The sequence below is a fragment of the Rousettus aegyptiacus genome, unplaced genomic scaffold (assembly GCF_014176215.1).
Source record: "Rousettus aegyptiacus isolate mRouAeg1 unplaced genomic scaffold, mRouAeg1.p scaffold_m13_p_18, whole genome shotgun sequence".
Taxonomy (NCBI): domain Eukaryota; kingdom Metazoa; phylum Chordata; class Mammalia; order Chiroptera; family Pteropodidae; genus Rousettus; species Rousettus aegyptiacus.
In genome coordinates this window covers 14,362,606-14,381,032 of record NW_023416293.1, presented here as the reverse complement: position 1 = coordinate 14,381,032, position 18,427 = coordinate 14,362,606, and the positions used below count along the sequence as shown (strand labels likewise).

At 68.6% G+C, this 18,427-nt stretch overlaps 3 protein-coding genes across 3 annotated transcripts in view; 2 read left to right on the top strand and 1 right to left on the bottom strand.

Annotated features, from left to right (window-relative positions):
- Positions 1–618: 618 nt before the first annotated feature.
- Positions 619–1,101, top strand: ASCL5 (achaete-scute family bHLH transcription factor 5). Its single transcript, XM_016150546.2, has one exon. The coding sequence runs from the start codon at positions 619–621 to the stop codon at positions 1,099–1,101; it is 483 nt and encodes a 160-aa protein (XP_016006032.1).
- Positions 1,102–1,141: 40 nt separating this feature from the next.
- LOC118613344 (putative HTLV-1-related endogenous sequence) lies at positions 1,142–2,272 on the bottom strand. The gene is made up of 2 exons (XM_036235376.1): positions 1,927–2,272; positions 1,142–1,449 (listed from the first exon to the last, which is right to left on the bottom strand). Exons 1-2 carry the CDS (start codon positions 2,270–2,272, stop codon positions 1,142–1,144), a joined length of 654 nt encoding a protein of 217 aa, XP_036091269.1.
- A 253-nt stretch (positions 2,273–2,525) lies between these two features.
- The window catches only part of CACNA1S (calcium voltage-gated channel subunit alpha1 S), a 38,291-nt gene continuing 22,389 nt past the window's right edge, over positions 2,526–18,427 (top strand). Inside the window, exons 1-14 of the mRNA XM_036235373.1 lie at positions 2,526–2,677; positions 4,017–4,122; positions 8,782–8,921; positions 10,292–10,434; positions 10,583–10,735; positions 11,662–11,867; positions 12,685–12,788; positions 12,983–13,128; positions 13,454–13,535; positions 15,081–15,241; positions 15,662–15,887; positions 16,258–16,465; positions 17,353–17,473; positions 18,200–18,308. Coding sequence (XP_036091266.1) covers positions 2,526–2,677; positions 4,017–4,122; positions 8,782–8,921; positions 10,292–10,434; positions 10,583–10,735; positions 11,662–11,867; positions 12,685–12,788; positions 12,983–13,128; positions 13,454–13,535; positions 15,081–15,241; positions 15,662–15,887; positions 16,258–16,465; positions 17,353–17,473; positions 18,200–18,308 — 2,057 coding nt within the window. The remainder of the gene's footprint in view (positions 2,678–4,016; positions 4,123–8,781; positions 8,922–10,291; positions 10,435–10,582; positions 10,736–11,661; positions 11,868–12,684; positions 12,789–12,982; positions 13,129–13,453; positions 13,536–15,080; positions 15,242–15,661; positions 15,888–16,257; positions 16,466–17,352; positions 17,474–18,199; positions 18,309–18,427) is intronic.

Here is an 18,427-nt window from a genome sequence, read left to right as displayed (position 1 = left end):
GGGTGTTTGACACCACACTCAGGGTGAACACAGCCCCGCGGGCCTCATCCTCAGCGGGCACACTGCGGTCCCTCAGGAAGTCCGTGTCCAGTTCCGGGGGTGCGGGCGGTGGGGCCCATCAGAGCAGGCCTTCGCTAAGGGGTGTATCCACTCTCCTCTCCTTCAGAAACGGTTCCGGACCTCCTGCGGAGCTGACACTGTCCTGCGGTGGCTGATAGTTCCCGACCCCCCAAGAGGCCTGGGGTACCCCAGGCGGAGAGGAACAAGGCCCAGGCGCCGGGCCCAGCGCGGAGCCCCAGGGGTAGCGCCCACGCGGGGCCGCACGCGAGGCGGTGCCAGACCTATCGCCAGCCCATGGCCCCGAGTCCTGCGGCGCCAAGCTGGACTTGAGCCTGTGCGCACGGAGCCTCTGCTCGGGGGCCCCCCGAGTCCTGCGCGATGGCGGGCGTTGGGGAGATCGCGGAAGCCACCCCGGAGAGCGAAGAGAAGCCCTAACCAGTCCTGGAACCCCGGAGCTGCTGCTGGCGATGTGACGCGCCCCGGTGGCGGGAACGCGCAGACGCCGAGCTGGGGCGATTCGGGGAGGGTCTGGCTCTGGGCGCGGCCCCCTGCTGCAGCATGAACGGTCACTTTTGCCGGGCGCTGGTGGACCGCGGACCCGCGGCGCCCGCCGGCGGCATGCAACTGGGCGCCGCGCCCCCTCCCCGGCCGGCTCCGCTGCCAGCGGAGCCCCCCGGCGCTGCGCCCTTCCTGCTGTTCCCGGGCCCCGCCGCCGCCTACGCCGGCCTGTCGCCCTGCGCGCCTGCGCCCGGCGCCCTCGGGGGCTACGACTGCCCCTTCGAGCCTGCCTTCATCCAGAAGCGCAACGAGCGCGAGCGGCAGCGCGTGCGCTGTGTCAACGAGGGCTACGCGCGCCTCCGCGGCCACCTGCCCGGCGCGCTGGGCGAGCGGCGGCTGAGCAAGGTGGAGACGCTGCGCGCCGCCATCCGCTACATCCGGCACCTGCAGGAGCTGCTGCGCGCCGCCCCCGACGGCCCGCGGCCCGAGGGCCCGCGCTTCTCCTCGTCGCCGGGCTTGGGGTCGGAGGAGTCCGGCCAGTGATCGGGTCCGCGGGGCCGCCCACTGCCGAGCGCGCCGGGGGTCACTGCGGGACAGCGCAGGCCCGGACGCTTGCAGGTGCTCGGCGCTCTGGGTCTTCGCTCCCCGTCCCCTGCCGGCCCCTGGGCCGAGGTGCAGGGCAGGGGTGCAAGGGGCCCAGACAGACCCAGCAGCCGGGGCGGCGCAGCGCGGCGCAGGGCCTGGGGCAGCTCGCGCGCGCCGCAGCCTCCAGGTGGGAGGAAGCCTCCCGGCACCGTCCGGGGTCCGGCTCCCGCTGGGCCTCAGCTCCGTGCGGGGGGAAGCCGAGGCCCCGGCTCGGGCACAGCCGGTTGCGGGGCCCAGCTCCGTCCTCTGCGGCCACAGGCGGGGTCTGCGAGCCCCTGGAGGCGAGCCGCCTTCGGTTCGGGGCGCGCCCTGCCTGGCGCGCCGTGAAATGACCTCAAATAGCAGCACCCCTGTGGGAGCTTGCTCGGCCCCACCGCGGGGACGGGAGCCCAGGGTTGGGGCGGGGGGAGGCGGGTCTGCGGCGGGCTCCGGCCCAGGTGGGAGCGACCCACAGGGAGGGAGGCGGGAGGCGCTGCGTGCCGGCGCCCACGGGGGGGGGGGGCGCTCTGGCCTCCGTCGTGGAGGGCGACCCCCGCCATCCTGGCTCCCACGGCGGCCTTTTCCTGGTGCCCCCCCCCCACCAGGTTGAGTGAGGACTGTTTTTCCCCTTCAGCCTGTGCGCTGCTCTCAGCGGCGGGACCGGTGGCCTGGTGTGTGCCAAGGGCTGAAATAAAAGATTTGTTGTGTTGTGTGATTCCTGGATCCGGCTCTGCCCTCGCTTACCTGGAGCCCACCTGGGCACTCGCTGGAGGTGTGGGGTGCTGTGCCCTCCCCTACACCGGTCGCCCACGGCCAGCGCGGGAGGGGCCGGGGCGCTCAGCCCTGGGACAGTCAGGGGGCACACGTCCGACACCGCTCGGTGTGGCAGGGCCCGCGGCGGAGGGCGCTCGGCCGGCTTCTTCCGGGAGCCTTGCAGCCCCACGGCGTGGGGGTGACGAGGAGCTGAGCGAGCCACCGAGCTGGGCCACCGGCACCTTTCCTGGGCAGTGTCGTGGGGCTGGGGGAGGGGAACCAACAGGCCCCCCTCAAGCCACCCTCCTGGACTCCCGCCCAGCCCCGACCCGTCCATCCTGTCTCCCCCTGCCCAGCCCAGGCCCGCGAGCCGTTGCTTCCGGCACTGCCACCCCCACCCCCCGGGACGTCCCGGACGGAGTGACAGCTGCAGGCTTCGGGGCTAATTTTACTCCCTGGACACAGGGACAGTAATCCTCCCGCCCCGCCCCGGCCGGCCAGGCAGCGTGGGCTTGGCCCCGAAGACTCGGCGGCCAGTGCCCAGGGCGAGGGCGCAGGGGACGCAGGGAGGCGAGGGCCGGGCCGGGGACATGGAGCCGCCCTCCCCACAGGACGAGGGCCTGCGGAGGAAGCAGCCCAAGAAGCCGGTCCCCGAGGTCCTGCCGAGGCCGCCCCGGGCCTTGCTGTGCCTGACCCTGCAGAACCCGCTGAGGAAGGCATGCATCAGCATCGTGGAGTGGAAGTATCCGGGCCTGGGCCGCAGGAGGGGTGGCCACGGGCCACGCGCTCGGGGGCCAGGGAGGCAGGGGCGTGGAGACGGGGTGACGGCCCCGAGGAGCCTTGGGGCGGGAAGTCCTCAGCCGAGGGCGGTGGAGGGGCTGCTGGGGCCCTAGGGGGCCTGAGTGTGTGGCCTGGTCCTGGTGACCACTGACCATCCGTGGCTGGGCCGGGGTGAGTCCCGGGGCTGCTGGCATGTGCGCCAAGGCCACGCCATGGCGGCTCCCTCAGACTTTGGAAGCGACGGCCTCATTTTGATATCAGGTGGGGGAGGAGGAAGCAGTGGGTGAGCTCTCCAAGACGCCCCCCCCCGTAGGAAGGCATGAATGCGATGGGTGGGAGCTGCACCGGGCTCCCCGCTGGGGCGCGTGGGGCGCGGGGAGCCGGGCGGAGGGAGAACTGCCCCTGTGGGCGGTCCCGGGGCTGTGGCTGAGACCCCCACCCTGGGTCGGGTCCCGGGGGCTGTGGGTGAGACCCCCACCCTGGTCAGCTCTGCAAGGAGAGGCAATGACGGCATCTGGTTCATTGGGGAGAGGAAGGAGATGGGGGTGGGGGAGCTCCGAGCGAGGGGCTCGGGAACGCCGGAGACCCCGGAGACCCTTCCGGAGGGTCTGGGAGCGGGGACTCCTGTCAGCTGTTCCCCAGAGGAGAGCAACGTGGGGGTCGAGGTGTGGGGCGGGCCGGCCCCCCGGCCGTGTCGCCCGGCCCTGCCTGCCTCCCCCGGGCTGTCGGGGTGACAGGGTGCCCTCCCCCGCCTCCCTGCTCCTGTGGCCTCCTCTCCAGGCCCCGGTCTCCCCAGCCCCCCACCGTCTGAGAGACAGGCAGCCCTGCGGGGTGACCGCGGAGGGGAGGGCGGGTCGCAGCCGAGCCAGTCGCTGGTCTTCCGCTCCGTCCTCGGGCTCCGAGGCGCAGGTTTCGCGCCCCCACGTCCCTGTCACAGTCCTGGTCTGTGGGCACCTACCCTAGCCCCCAGCAGCCCCACTTCTCTGAACGGACCCCCAGGTTGTCCCACCAGAATCTCCGAAAGTCAAGGCCCCTTGGGAGGGGCAGGCGGGGGTGGGCTGGAGGCGGACAGGTGTCCCGAGTGGAGCCCTCAGGCTCCCTGGCCCTTAAAAGGGGAACCTCAGCCTGGAGCCAGAGCTTCTGGGTCTCAAAGCACCTGTGCGGGGGGCCGCTCGCCCCTGAAGGGAGGGTCCCCGCATCCTGCAGTCGGTGGGCCGTCAGCTGGGGGGCAGTCGGGGCACGCCGTCCCCCAGCAGCCTCTTCCCCGCACCCCGCGCCTCACTCCTTAACGCTGGCCGCAGACCCTTCGAGACCATCATCCTGCTCACCATCTTTGCCAACTGCGTGGCCCTGGCCGTGTACGTGCCCATGCCGGAGGATGACAACAACACGCTCAACGTCGGCCTGGTAAGGTGCCGCCCGCCCCCCTCCCCGCGGGCCTGCGGAGCCCCGTGGGGGGCTGAGCACTGGAGGGCGATGCGGGGGTGCGGACCCCCGAGCCGCCTGCAGGGTGGGCCTGGGGCCTCCGCCGCTGCTTCCGGATCCGCTCAGGCTGCCGCTGCTCTGGGCTCTGCACGGTCCAGGTGGAGCTCCCGGTGGGGGCCCCGGAAGCCCCGCCCACTCGCCCCAGCTGACGGACGCGGAGGCTTGAGAGCCCGTGGGCGATGGGGCTGGACGGCTGTCCCCCTCCCCAGTGGAGCCCGGAAGAGCCCTGCTCACCTGCCTGGGCGGACTCCATCCACCACCCCAGCAGAGGACAGTTTTAGGGTTCTGTACCCCTATCTTCTGCTGGTCCACCGGTACCCCATGACAGACCATCACAGACCAAAGCCGAAGGGGACTGTCCAGGGCCGGAGTGTCCCATGTCCTCCCCACCTCACCCAGTTTCACGGGAGAGACAATGAGGCCTGGGACCCAGCTGCCCAAGGCCAGATCATCACGAGATGCTCCCTGCTTATCACGGGCTTGTTCGATGCCGGGTCCTGTGCCAAATCATTTACATTATCATCTATTTTAGGGACCCCCCCCCATAGCCACCCCCATAGCTGAGGCAGGGGACATTGTAAGATGAGGAAACTGAGGCTCAGAGTGTTGGGGTACCTGGCCCCGGGCCACCCCTGCACGCGTCTTCTCAGAGGGTCTCAAACTCAGGCCTCTGTGACTCTCAGCCCCACCTTGTCACGGCTGTGCTGTGACTATGGCGACGGCATGGCTTCCGGGGCGACAGTGGCCTCGGGCACGTCCGGTCCAGGCTGCAGAGGGCCCTGGGAGCCTGCACGGCACCCTGGGGGCAGCCGGCGGCGGGGGCCTGCGGGGAAGGTGTCTCCTCGGCTCTCGCGGCGCGGGGTTCCGCGGGAGTCGACCTCGCGTTGGTGAGAGGCTGGGGCTCTGTGCGCGTGTGTGGTGGTACGCGGAATCTCTGAGCCCCCCGCGGGCACGGCCGTGCTGTGGGCAGGCAGGGACCAGCACCTGGGCCTCGCACAGCCGGCTCGGCGCCCCCAAGCTGAGTCTGGGGGGGTCCCGAACGCCCCCCAAGGATGGTACATTCGGGGACCTCAGTGCCAATTCAGCTCCTTGACAAGTGACTACTTTGGGAAAGATCTGCCCTCCAGGGAGTTAAATCACACCTCGGGGGCCTGCAGCGTCTGCCTCTGGACGGAGTGGCCACCTCAAACATCTCCAAGGGCCCCGCGCTTCGCCTGAGCTGTGGGTCAGGCCCGGCCCCACGCTGGCGGGCAGTGGGTTCCCTGGGAGGGGACGTCTCACGGAAACCTCCCCGAGGCCAGGCCTGCCATCGCGGGGGTCAGAGCCGAGTGGGCTCTCAGCCATCAGCAAGGGACCCTCTGTGAAGGCCGAGCTTGGGGTCACACAGCTGGCTCCTGGCCGCGGGTGGCGCGGAGCCCAGGTGGCCGGCATCAGAGGTGGGGGCGGGGACTCAGCATCCCAGGTGCACAGGCCCCTCCCACCTATGACCCTGGCCTGAGGTGTGAGCAGGGCTTGGCCGAGAAACCCCACTCACTCGTCGATCAAACAGCCCTCGGCCAGGCCCCTTATAAAACGCTCCAACAGGACGTCCCACGTGGCGCCTCCCTTTGCCTGATTTCCGAGTTCTGGACAATTTTTGGTGATGGCGGCCAAGCAGGCCTTGGGACTGCCCGGCGGGGGGCGGGCCGGCCCCTCCCTGGCCTCCCAAGCGGTGCCTGCCTCTCTGCTGTCTGCTGACAAGGCCAGGCCCCGGGGACATTCCTGGGGTTCGGGTTGCTGCACAGCCCTCAGCGGCTGCAGCCTGAGCCTCTGGCATCCAGGACACTTGTCTTTTTATAGGGTCAGGAATGTGTCCGCAGGCGGCTGCGGTGCGGCCCCTTCCACGCGGCTCGGGACCCCAGCTCTGGCCTCGCCTGTCAGAGCCGGGACCTGCGGGGCCTGGGCTGGCACAATGGGACGAGGGCCCCACCTCGAGCCTGCCCACCGCCCCGCTGGGGGACTCAGCTTGGGTCTGAGGCCCTCGCTCCAGGGAGTGCACACAGAGTGGACGGGGGACATCTAGGGAGACCCCGAGCGCCCGGCGCGGCCGGGCTGCCTGTGGGGAGCTGTGGACCCGCCGGCCTCGAGGGGCCTTCGCTGGCACCCTCCTGCCCTCTGCGGGCCTAGTCTCCCCATCGCGCCTTCGGGACTGCCCTTCGAGTCCCAGCACCGCGCGACCCGCCCGGCACCGGAGCTGCTCAGGGGCTCCTCACCCCCCTCGCTCTCCGTGCTCCCAGGGCGCGGCCTGAGGGTCGGCGGCCATGACAGACCGGGGTGGGGGGGAGCGGCAGGATCCGACCAGCCTGGCCGGACGTCCGAGCCTGCCGGCTCCCTCCCCGCATGGCACGGTGGCCGAGACGGCTCTGCCGCTTAGCAGCTGTGTGACCTGGAGGGTGACTCAAGCCCTCGGTGCCTCTCCCCGTCCTCTGTGGGCGGGACCGAGGGCGCCTTGCAGGGTCCCGTGGCGGCCGGGCGTGTTCGCGCGGCCGGGCACACAGCAGGCGCTTAATAAACTTCGCCGTCAGGGTGACCGTAGCCCTCGTCCCCCTTTGCCACCCCGTCTCTGTCCCTCTTGTCTGGAAAGCCCTGGCATCTGTGGCCTGGGGCAGTGAGAGTCCCCTGGGCCTGGGACGGACCTGCTCAGGCTGCTTCTTCGGGGTGAGAGTTCATCAGGCTAAACATGGCCACTTTGCTCACGTCCCAGAGGGCCACCCTCCAACCTGGAGGCTGGGGTGGCCGTGGGGACAGAGGCCAGCCGGGGGCGCCGGTGAGCGGCATGGCCACAGGACGGCCGGCTGGCTCACCGGGAAGGCTGCTGACTCGGTCATGCGGGCGGCCAGAGGCCTCGCAGCCCGGGCACCCCGCTTCCTCCTGGAGCCCCGCTCGCCTCCTCCGTGGAGAAGAGAATAGCTTGGCGGGTGGAGGGGCCCAGGGTGGCGCAGAGGGGGCGCTGGGCGCATCCGACAGGGCCACCCTCGGCGTGACCTCGCCCCACGGCGCCGTGAGAACCGGTGGGACGTGGCACTGGCCAAGGAGTGGCCGCCCTCCAGGCCCGGGTTCCCGGAAGCGCGGCTGTGCCTTACGGGTGTGGCTGTGCCTTACGGGCGTGGCTGTGACTTACGGGCATTCGGAACCGGCCAGTGACGGTGGACAGGTCCCTGCAGGACACCGCTCACTGCTCAGGACGGGTCCCCAGCTCGTGGCCGTGGTCTCAGTTTTATGAATGAGGAACCGGGGCTCCCAGAGGCGTCAGCAGAGTCCAAGGCACAGAGCCGTCAGCCCCCCTGTTCCCGCCCCCCGATGGCCAGCCCTCAGGGGTGAAGGGAACAGGATGCTTAGGGGCCTCGATGGCATTGCTTTTGGAGTGGCTGCCGGGCCCCCCAGTGCGCCCCGCCCCATCCAGCACGTCCTAACTATCTGGGGAGCCAAGGTCCCTGTAAGCGACGGCCCCGGCTGCAGGGGCCGCGGGGCCGCCCAGTGTGACATCGATGCCACTGTTCCTGGGGTGCGAGAAGGGACACGTCCCCCGTCTTTGACAGCGGGGTGTTTGCCTAGGAAGGCGCGCGGCCCCTACGGCCCCGGTGGGCACGCCCAGGGCCGGGCAGGACGGGCAGTGGCAGGTGCGGGCAGCCCGCCCGTGCACGTGGCCGGCCGCCCAGCCTGTGAGCACGGCCACTATTTTGGGCCCTGTGGTCCCTCCCCTCGACCCCGCCACACCCGTCTTGTCCCTGGGGCTGCAGCTACTTGGCGACAGAGATGCCAGCGTGACTTCCCTCTGCTCCCTGTGCCTTTCCGTTCACGAAGAGCCGACTGCCCCGGAAGCCTGCCCTGCGGAGGGGCGGGACCCCCACCATCTTCGCCTCCAGCTTCCTGTTCTACCAGGATGCCTACCTGCCCAGGAGGCCCCCCGGCCCCCACCTTGCAGGGCACCCAGCCCACCCTTTGTGGCTTTCTGTGGAGTGGAGGTCCCATGACTGTCCCCAAGGGTCAACTGAAACTCGGTCCCTACACCAGGCCCCCAAGTAGACGGGCAGCTCGGAGCTAGCGGGAGAAAGCCTCGGACCGACTGGCAGGGGAGTTAAGGAGAGCAGGCTCACCCCAACAGCCTCGCTGCCTCCCGACACTTTCAGGAAAACTCTCTGAGTAACAAGGCAGCAGGGCTCCTGGACCACGTCCAAGTGGCGGCCTGCTGGGGGCCCTCGCCCCGTGTCCCCCACGCCTGCCCCCTCGGAAGTGAGACTGCGTCCCTTCCGAACCGCTGGTGGAGGCCGCGTCCCGGAACACAGCAGCCGAGCCCCCTCTGCGCGGTCGGCGGTCCCGGGAGGGCAGCGGTGTCCTGGGCAGCTTGGAGAACGAGGTGGTGGCGGGCTCAGACGGGGCACTGCCCGGGGGCTCTGGGGCGGCGAGCTGGGAGGCGGGGGGATCCACGCGGACGCCCTGGCAGGTGCCGAGGCCGGGGGGCAGGACCGCGAGCCCACAGGGAGGGGCGGGCGCGGGGCGCGGGGAGGAGGCCTGACCGCTGGCCGGCCGTGCCGCCCGCAGGAGAAGCTGGAGTACGTCTTCCTCACCGTCTTCTCCCTGGAGGCGGCCGTGAAGATCATCGCCTATGGCTTCCTCTTCCACCAGGACGCCTACCTGCGCAGCGGCTGGAATGCCATGGACTTCATCATCGTCTTCCTGGGGTGAGGCTGCCGGGCAGGCCCCAGGGCTCCCTGCCGCCCCGCGCCCTCCTCCGCCACGTCACGCCGCGCTGCTCCGGCGGCCATAGCTCCCTCCGCCCTTAGCGTCTAGTCGTTCCCTGCGCGGGCCTGGGTCGCGTTCGCGAAGTGGACACACGGTGACCGGTGCCAGCCGGAGCTGCCCCGCACGGGGCGGCTTGAGCGAGGCCTCACGGTTTTGGGGGCAGAAGTCGGAGGTCAAGCTGGGGACGAGTTCGGTTCCTCTGAGGCCTCTCTCCCAGTGTCCTCACGGGGTCTGTCCTCCGTGCCCCCGCCCGGTGTCTCTCCGTGGGCCCAGATTTCCTCCCCTGGGGACACCAGTCAGGGAGGAGGAGGGCCCGGCCTCACGGCCTCGTTTAACTTAATCGCCTTTTTAAAGGCCGGTCTTCAAGCAGCTGCATTCCGAAGTCTTGGGGGTCGGGGCTCCAACATCCGGATCTGGGGGGGGACGCCCAGTTCGGCCCCAACATGCCTTTTGATAACCAGTACCTCCCTGAGCGGTGGCACTAACTGCGCGCATCACACGCGACCCCCGACCTAACTCCCCCGGTGACCCCCGCGTCCTCCGATTGAGGAGCAGAGGCGCACGGCGGTCAGCAGCTGCCCGGCACCGCACACCTGGCCGAGCTGGCCCGCGGCCGTGCTGGGGCCCAACCGAGGCCGTCTCGGCCCCAGAGGCTGCCACGTCAGCCCGAGCCGCCCTGAGGTGCGATAAACGCTCCGTGGGCTGTTTGCGCATCGCCCAGGGCTGCTTTGGGCCTGGCGGGGAGAACGGGAGGATCCTTGGCCTGTTTGGAGGCCAAGACGAATGTACGCAGAACGATGGCGTCGGAAACGGCCCCAGGGGGCTCCGTCGCTGCGCCCTGGGGGTTCAGTCGCCAAAGGCAGGGTCCCGAAGGAGGGACGCGAGACGGGGGTCCAGGGGTGCTGGACATCTGGGCGGCCGCGAGGGGAGGGGTGGGGTGGGAGGGGGATGCGAGGGACCGGCAGGGACTGCAGCTCGGGGCTTTCCCCTCGGGCCCCCACTGAGTGACCGGCCGCCCATCCCGGGGGTGCCTGGACACGCGCCCCCCACCCCCGGTGTCCTGAGCAGACGTCCCCAGTGGATCCGGTCCCAGCCTCCGGTGCCTCCCCCCTCCCGGCCCAGCCTCTCCCCGTCCCCTCGTCGTGGAGTCTGACTGTGGCCTCTGGACCCTCCCTCGCCGACCCCCCAGCAGTCTCGCCGAGCCAGCCGGCCGCCGGTGACCGTGGTGCCGTCTCAGGTCCCCTGGGCACAGGAGGGACTCTGGGACGGTGGCTCATCTGGCCGCCGGGCCTCTTTCTGCCACCTGCAGGGTCTTCACCGTGATCCTGGAGCAAGTCAACGTCATCCAGAGCAACACGGCGCCCATGAGCAGCAAGGGCGCCGGCCTGGACGTGAAGGCCCTCAGGGCCTTCCGTGTGCTGCGACCCCTGCGGCTGGTGTCGGGGGTGCCCAGTGGGTGGCCGCGCCCCGCAGCCCCGCCCTCGCCCCCAGCCTGTTCTGGGTCCCCCCACCCGGTGTCCCAGGGTCCCCCGGGGTGTGGGGAGCGGGGGTGGCCGCGGGGCCACCAGGGGAGCTGACCGCCACCCCCCACCGGCTGCAGGCCTGCAAGTGGTCCTCAACTCCATCTTCAAGGCCATGCTGCCCCTGTTCCATATCGCGCTGCTGGTCCTCTTCATGGTCACCATCTACGCCATCATCGGCCTGGAGCTGTTCAAGGGCAAGATGCACAAGACCTGCTACTTCACGGGGACCGGTGAGCGGGGGCGGGGCGCCGGGCGGGGCGCGGGGCCGCCTCCTCGTCCCCGCAGGCCGGCGACCCAGCCCGGCTCAATCAGCACACCCCGCCACAGCCTCCGGAGTCTCCCCCCGGCCCAGCCTCTCCCCGTCCCCGCCAGTCTGTCCTCTGCCGAGCGAGATCAGGACAGAGAGCAGGCCTCCCAGTCAGCAGCTTCCAGCCGCCTTCGAAGGCCTCGCCTGTTCCCATGAGCTGACGAGCCTGGCCCCTCGGGGCTGCCTGACTTGAGGGGTCGGGGACCCTGCTCAGAGTGCAGGGCCGTCCCGGCTCCAGAGGTCAGGTGGGACACCCAGGTCCACGAGCCTGGTCTCTGAACACAGAAAGAGACTGAGACCCGAGATAAAGGGGCCCAGGATGACACTGGGACCGAGGCATTTTAGGGAGGCTGAGGGCACCACCCCGAGGCACGGAGGGGCTGTTGGGGGTCCCCAAGAGCAGCCCCTGCCCCGGACGCGGGAGGTCCCCATGTCCCTTACAGCCCCCCCCACCCCCGGGGTGTCTCCCCATCAGCTCCCAAGCAGCTCTCAAGTCGGAACCTGGGGGACCCCGCCCCAGCCCTCCACCCCGCCAGGCTGAGGCCTCCTTCTCAAAGCTCTGTGGGGACAAGTGACATTGACATGCCACCCGCTTCGGAGGCCGCCCTTCACGGGGCGGCGATCCTAGGAGCCCTGTGGGGCCCAGGGGCCCAACGCACGGTCACCGCTGCCCGCGGACGCCCGTGGCCCCAGGCGCCTCTCCACCCGCCGCGTGTGCTCCGTGTGCTGGGGGCCTTGGCACGCCCAGCTGCTGGGTCTCAGCCCTGGCACGAGTGATGCTAACGACTTTTCTCCCGTCGGTGCCCACCCACCCCTGGGCCTGCCGCTCCCGCCACCGCCCGGCTGCAGACATCGTGGCCACGGTGGAGAACGAGAAGCCGTCGCCCTGCGCCCGGACGGGCTCCGGCCGGCCGTGCACCATCAACGGCAGCGAGTGCCGGGGCGGCTGGCCGGGGCCCAACCACGGCATCACCCACTTCGACAACTTCGGCTTCTCCATGCTGACGGTGTACCAGTGCATCACCATGGAGGGCTGGACCGACGTCCTTTACTGGGTGGGTTGGGCTGGAGCCTGCAGCTCAGCTCCCGTCATTCCAGGCGGGGCGGGGGCGGGGCCGGGGGCTGCTTGCCACCCACTCGAGTGGCCCTGCTCCTCCTCACCCCTCCCATGAGGGGAGGCATTGTCCCCATGCCACAGCTAGGGAAACTGAGGCTCAGAGGGGTTCTGGAGCTTGCCGGCAGCTACGGAGCTTGTGAGTACTCGGTCCGAGGACTCCACTCGAATCCGGCTGGCTCCAGCCCCGGCCTTAACCGCAGCGTGACACCCCTGTGGCGAAACATTGTAACACTGTCAAGTGCTTCGCAAATATAAAGGATTAGTTAGAATCGTTCCTGTGGGTCCCTGTTACCGGAGCAAATCAGTCAGCATTCGAAAGGACTGTCACTGTGTAATTCTGCCTCTGCTTCAAGGAGGCAGTGATGTCATTATCCTCTAAATTAGGCAGATGGGATAATGCTCGGAGGTGTTGGGTGACTTATCTCAGGTCACAGAGGTTGTCCACGAAGGAGGTGGCCAAGCTCAGGCCAAGACTTTGTACTGTTTCTTTCGCTTCGAAAAATCTTGGCTGTAAAGAAACCAACTGGAAATGGCGTCCGTGAGAGTCAGGCCAGGGAGGCGGCTGGGCAGAGGGAGGAACGGGTCAGTCATACTGGGCCCGGGGACGGTCGGCAAGGCGCCCTTGGGAGGTCCTTCACCTCCAGGTCCTGGGTCCTCAGGACGGAAGGGTCCCCTCCCATGGCCCAGAGGGCCTCTCGCCTTGTGAAATGGGGGACTCAGGGCAGGGGAGGGGACTCACAGCTCTGTCCGACCAGGTCAACGATGCCATTGGGAACGAGTGGCCGTGGATCTACTTTGTCACCCTCATTCTGCTGGGCTCCTTCTTTATCCTCAACCTGGTGCTGGGCGTCCTGAGCGGGTAAGGCAACTCCTGGGAGGGGAGGGAAGGATGGAGATGGGGGTGCCCTCAGCCACCCAGAAGGGTGTCTGCACCCCAGGTGACTCCTGGGCCAGAAGGAGGGGGCGGAGCCAGCCACAGAGGGCTCCCTGTGTCTCCTTGGGAGGCTCAATCCTCCCTGCACCCCTCCTTCTCTGCCCCCTGCCCCGTCGCAGGGAATTTACCAAGGAACGGGAGAAGGCCAAGTCCAGGGGAACGTTCCAGAAGCTCCGGGAGAAGCAGCAGCTAGACGAGGACCTCCGGGGCTACATGAGCTGGATCACGCAGGGCGAGGTCATGGACGACGAGGACTTGCGAGAAGGTTCGGGCCCCTTCGCGGCCCGCGTGCCCACTGCCGCCCTCCCCGGGAGCCGGGCAGGCCCGCCCAGCAGGCGCAGCACTGCACGGGGCGGAGGGGAAAGCCGACCTTGCCCGACGCCGACGGCTCTCAGGGGCGGCCCGGGGCTCTTCCCGAGGTGCTGGGCACCTCACTGCGCCCGCCCCACCCCGGTCTGAGGAGAGCAGAGGGGTCCGGGCCCGCTGGGGGCCCGCTGTCCCAGGGGTCTCCGGTCAAGGGCCCTTTCCCAGGTGTGTCCAGCTCAGAGCAGGCCTGGGAGCCTGGCCCACTGGCCCCCTCTTGTCCCCAGGAAAGCTGTCTCTGGACGAAGGTGCTTCTGACACGGAGAGCCTTTTTGAGATTGAGGGTTTGGACAAAGTCATCCAGTTCGTGTGAGTGTCTGCCCGTCTCCCCAGGACCCCCAGCCCCAGGCTCACTGAGATGTGACGCTAGAACCCAGCTGCCTCCCCCCTAGGTGGCTCCAGGGTCCCCGCCCCGGTCCGTTAGAGCAGTTGAAGGGAATGACCTGCTCAGAGACCACGGCAGGGCCAGCGAGCTCACCTGGCCGCTGCCCTCTGCTCAGAGTGGAGCCGGTGGGGCAGTTAGCCCCGGAACCTCTGCAGGGGAAGAGGGGCGGCGCGCGCCCCAAGGGGCAGCCGGGGAGCTTTGCAGGAAGGAGGCTGGCAGCCCGCGCCTTTGTCGCAAAGGGACAGTGTGTTTGTTTGGTTGGCTGCTTCCTGTTACAAATTCAAACATAACTGTAATTTTGAAAGATCAAATAGTAGAGAAACATATCAAAGGAAAGATGAGGCCCCACCGCCCTGCGCAGAGGTAACCATGGTGACAGACTGGCACCCTTCCAGCCTTTCCACACTTTCATCTCTCCCTCTCATGCACACACGCACACACGCGTGCATACACACACGCACATGCACACACACGCACGCACGCACACACACACACGCACGCCGCGTTTTCTGGTTTTTTGATCTTGATTTTGAAACGACAGGGTTACTTATATGAACTACTGTCACCTCAGAGCCTAGAGCAGCACCCGACACACACGAGGTATTGCCAGGTGTTTGACGAACAAATGAGTGTGATATGTATATTACCTAGTCACTTAGATTTTTAACTTAATATTATCTATTACGGGCAACTTCACACCTGTACACACACATCTTTCTTTCTTAAGACTGTTTTTAGAGCGGTTTGGGATTCGCAGAAAAACGGAGCGGAAGGCACAGAGAGACTCGCCACATACTACCCCTCCCCCACCACGCGCAGCCTCGCCCACCCCCACACCCCCACCAGAGGGCACATTGGTGGCCATGACGGCCTACATGGGCGCGTCACCATCACCCAGCGGCCACAGCCGACATCAGGGCCGCTCCCGGTGCCGTGCACCCTGTGGGTGACGTGAACATGTCATCACAGAACCACACAGAGCGCTTCCACTGCCCCAAAGAGCCCTCCGTGCTCCGGGAGTCCTCCCTCCCAGCCCCAGCCGCTAGGAACCCCCGAAACCCCCGATCGTCTTGCTGTCTCCGTCGTTTTGCCTCTTTGCTCAAGAAGGTGGCACTGAGCATGAGGGCACCCTGCCTGCCACCCCCAACCCCGGATATCATTCATCTGTCGAAGAATCGCTTTTACACCAGTGTTGCCGTCACTGAAACGAGCCCCCGCACCGGGCTCTGAGCCGAGTGCTTGGCCTGTGTCCAGTGAGCCACGAGGCGGCACCCCGCTGTGCTCCTGGGGCACTGGGGGGGCCTAGCTAGTGAGAGCAGGGGCGGGTCAGCCCGGCTTCACGCCCGTGCCCTCCTGTGTGGCTGGACGGGGGCTCAGATACGGTGGGGCCAGGGCCAGGCGGGCAGGGCTCGGGGTAACCCGGCTCCCCGCCCTCGTCCTGCTCCGTCCTGCTCTGTCTCCCGCCTCAGCCGGCACTGGAGACACTGGAACCGCATCCTTCGCTGGAAATGCCGCGAGGTGCTGAAGTCGCGGGCCTTCTACTGGCTGGTGATCCTGATCGTGGCCCTCAACACCCTGTCCATCGCCTCCGAGCACCACGCCCAGCCTCTCTGGCTGACCCACCTGCAAGGTGAGACTGGCCAGAAAGAGGGCACGTGCGGCCGATGGCCACAGCTGGCCGGGGGCCCCCCGGGTTCCGCAGTTACCCATTGGGAAGGACATGGTGTCAGGGGGCCAGGACGTGCTTCTGGGGGACAGGAAAGCAAGGTCCACTGCCCCTGGACCCGGCAGCATGGGAGTGGCCGGTGACTGGTGCCGGGCGCAGGGCGCGCCCCTCAGCGTGGCGGGGCCGTTTGGCTCTTTAGAAACCCAGGTTCCTGTTCCTTCGATGGGCGAAACTCACCAGGTTTCACCGGGCTGGGAGAGTGGAAAACGGGCGATGGCTGGGAGACGTGGGAGGGCGCCCTAGGTGCAGGGCCAGCTGCGGGTCTGGGGGCGGGAAGGGCGGCAAGGGCAGGGGAGCAAGGCTGCGCCCCGCTGTCGCCCCCAGACGTAGCCAACCAGGTGCTGCTGTCCCTGTTCACCGTGGAGATGCTGATGAAGATGTACGGCCTGGGCCTGCGCCAGTACTTCATGTCCCTGTTCAACCGCTTCGACTGCTTCGTGGTGTGCAGCGGCCTGCTGGAGCTGCTGCTCGTGGGCACGGGCGCCATGAGCCCGCTGGGCATCTCGGTGCTGCGCTGCATCCGCCTGCTCAGGATCTTCAAGGTCACCAAGTGAGCGGCCGCCTGAGCTGCGCGCCCGCCAGGCGCGGGTCCCGGGCACAGAGGGACGCGGCTTCCTCTCCCGGCCCGGGGCTGGAAGCCAGCCGGGATCCTGCTAACGGGTGTGGAGTGACTAGCGGAGATCCATGCTGAGTGGGGTGGGGGGGCTCCGCATATCCAGCACGGGCCCCCAACCCCTCCCAGCGTGTGCCCAGCCCCAGGCCACGCCCCCAGCCCCGCCCTGCGTGCCCACCCCAGCCCGTCCTAGGCCCCGCCCCTGGCCCCGCCCAGCGTGCGCCCCGCCCCGGCCCCGCCCCCCAGGCCCCGCCCAGCGTGCGCCCCGCCCCCCAGGCCAGCCAGGCCTTCCCATTCACCGCCGCAGGTACTGGACGTCGCTGAGCAACCTGGTGGCGTCGCTGCTCAACTCCATCCGCTCCATCGCCTCGCTGCTGCTGCTGCTCTTCCTCTTCATCGTCATCTTCGCGCTGCTGGGCATGCAGCTCTTCGGCGGCAGGTACGACTTCGAGGACTCCGCGGTGCCCCGCAGCAACTTCGACAGCTTCCCGCAGGCCCTCATCAGCGTCTTCCAGGTGGGCCGCCCGCAGGGTCGGGGAGGGCCACCCCCTCCGGGAAGCCTGCTGGGGTCCGCGGGTGCCCTCGTCCCCGTGGTCTCTCCGCGGATCCTTGTCTGTCCGCCCCGCACCCCTGGGCTGAGGGCTGTGCCCAGCTTGTCCCTGGCGCCCAGCACAGTGCTGGTCCGCAGCAGGACGACAGTTTACGAACAGAGTTGGGGTGGGCTGCGAGTCTGGGTGCCGGCGTCTGCTCCCACGTGCCACTCCTATCTGAGCCCAAAGCCAGACACGGGGAGCCCCCTTGCCCCAAGGCTGTGCCTCCCCCGAGGGGTACAAACCATCTCTCACTGCGTGGCATGGCTCAGCCTTGCGGGCTGGAAGCCACCCCAGGGAGCACGGCGGGGCTCCCCGCAAGGCCCCGGAGGAGCTGCCGTGGTGTAGGGCAGAGAGACTCTGCTCCACTGCAGCCTGTCCCCACGAGGGACACCCTCGCTGGTCCCGGGACAAGCGCGTGACAGCAAGCCGTCCCTGCGCAGGATTCCCCGTCCTCCGCTGGCTGCTTGGCCACCGCCCTTGGAGGCCCTTGGCGCTTCGCATGCTTTCTGGAGGCCGGGGTGACAGGAGGCGGGGGGGGGGGGCGTGGTGCAGTCAGCCTGGGTGTTTGGAAGAGGGCACGGGAAGCGGTGACCTTCCTTGGTGACGACCGAACTCCTTGGCCCTGGAGAGCCGAGGATAAGACTGTCGCTCGTTGGAAGAGGGGCAGGGCGCAGAGCGGGGACCTTCCGCGCCGGCCGCGGTGGAGAGAGGGAAGGTCTGGCATGCTGGAAGGGCCCTCCAGACGACGTAGGCCCTGCGGAGGGCTCGCAGACCCGCCGTGACGCCCGGCGCCCCTGCCTGTGCCCCAGGTCCTGACGGGCGAGGACTGGAACTCGGTGATGTACAACGGGATCATGGCGTACGGCGGGCCCTCCTACCCCGGCATGCTTGTGTGCATTTACTTCATCATCCTTTTCGTCTGCGGCAACTGTATCCGCTTGAGACCGATGCAGAAAGGAGCTTAGGGAGGGGGCTGGGGGAGGGGCCGAGAGCGGGCCAAGGGTGCCCCCTGGCAGGGCTCACACGAGGTGGGGGAGGGGCGGGGACCCCACAAACCTAGGTATTGCTGCAGGACTCCTTCTAAGGGGAAGGCTGGCGAGCCTGAGCAGGGAGGAGGGAGGACAGGCCTGGGGGAGCAGCCGCGGATGGGGGGACGCAGCGGGGAGGGGCCAGGGCTCGGGGCAGTGTGAGCCTGGGCAGAGCGAGAGACGAGCCGGCAGATGGGAGGGGGAGGGGGCCTGGGCAGAGGGGGCCAGCGGTGCCAGGTCCTGATGCCGGCACCAGGGCAGGGAGGGAACCCTTGTCCCTCGAGCTCCTGGGCGCCCAGCCTGATTCTCTCCCGCCGGGCCTCGCTGGCTCTCCGCACAGCGGGGGCGGGGGCCGGGGTCAGCCCCCGGAGGGGAACGGAAGGTGCTCACGGCCACCGTGACCCCAGGCCCCCCGTCATGAGCACCCTCTGCAGGCAGGCTCCCCGAGAATGCTCGTCTGTGTCCCTGGGCCCATGCCCTCCTTGGGGGAACTCTGGCAGGAGGGGCTCCAGTGACCCCAGCAAGGGAGCAAGGTTAAGTCCTGCAGGAATGCAGGCGGGGAATGTTCCAGCCCAGAGCCTTCCCACCCCAACCCAACAACCCGAGGCTCCTTAGCCGAACACCTCAGACATCCTGCTCAATGTCTTCCTGGCCATCGCAGTGGACAACCTGGCTGAGGCAGAGAGCCTGACGTCTGCCCAGAAGGCCAAGGCCGAGGAGAGAAAGCGCAGGAAGAGGTGAGTGCAGCCTCCTCAGCCACAGCGGCCCTCGGGGCGGGCGGCCCCTGGCACCGAGGAGCAGGGCAGACCCAGCGAGGGCCGAAGTCCTGTGGGGCCTTCTTGGTTTTTCCACGCAG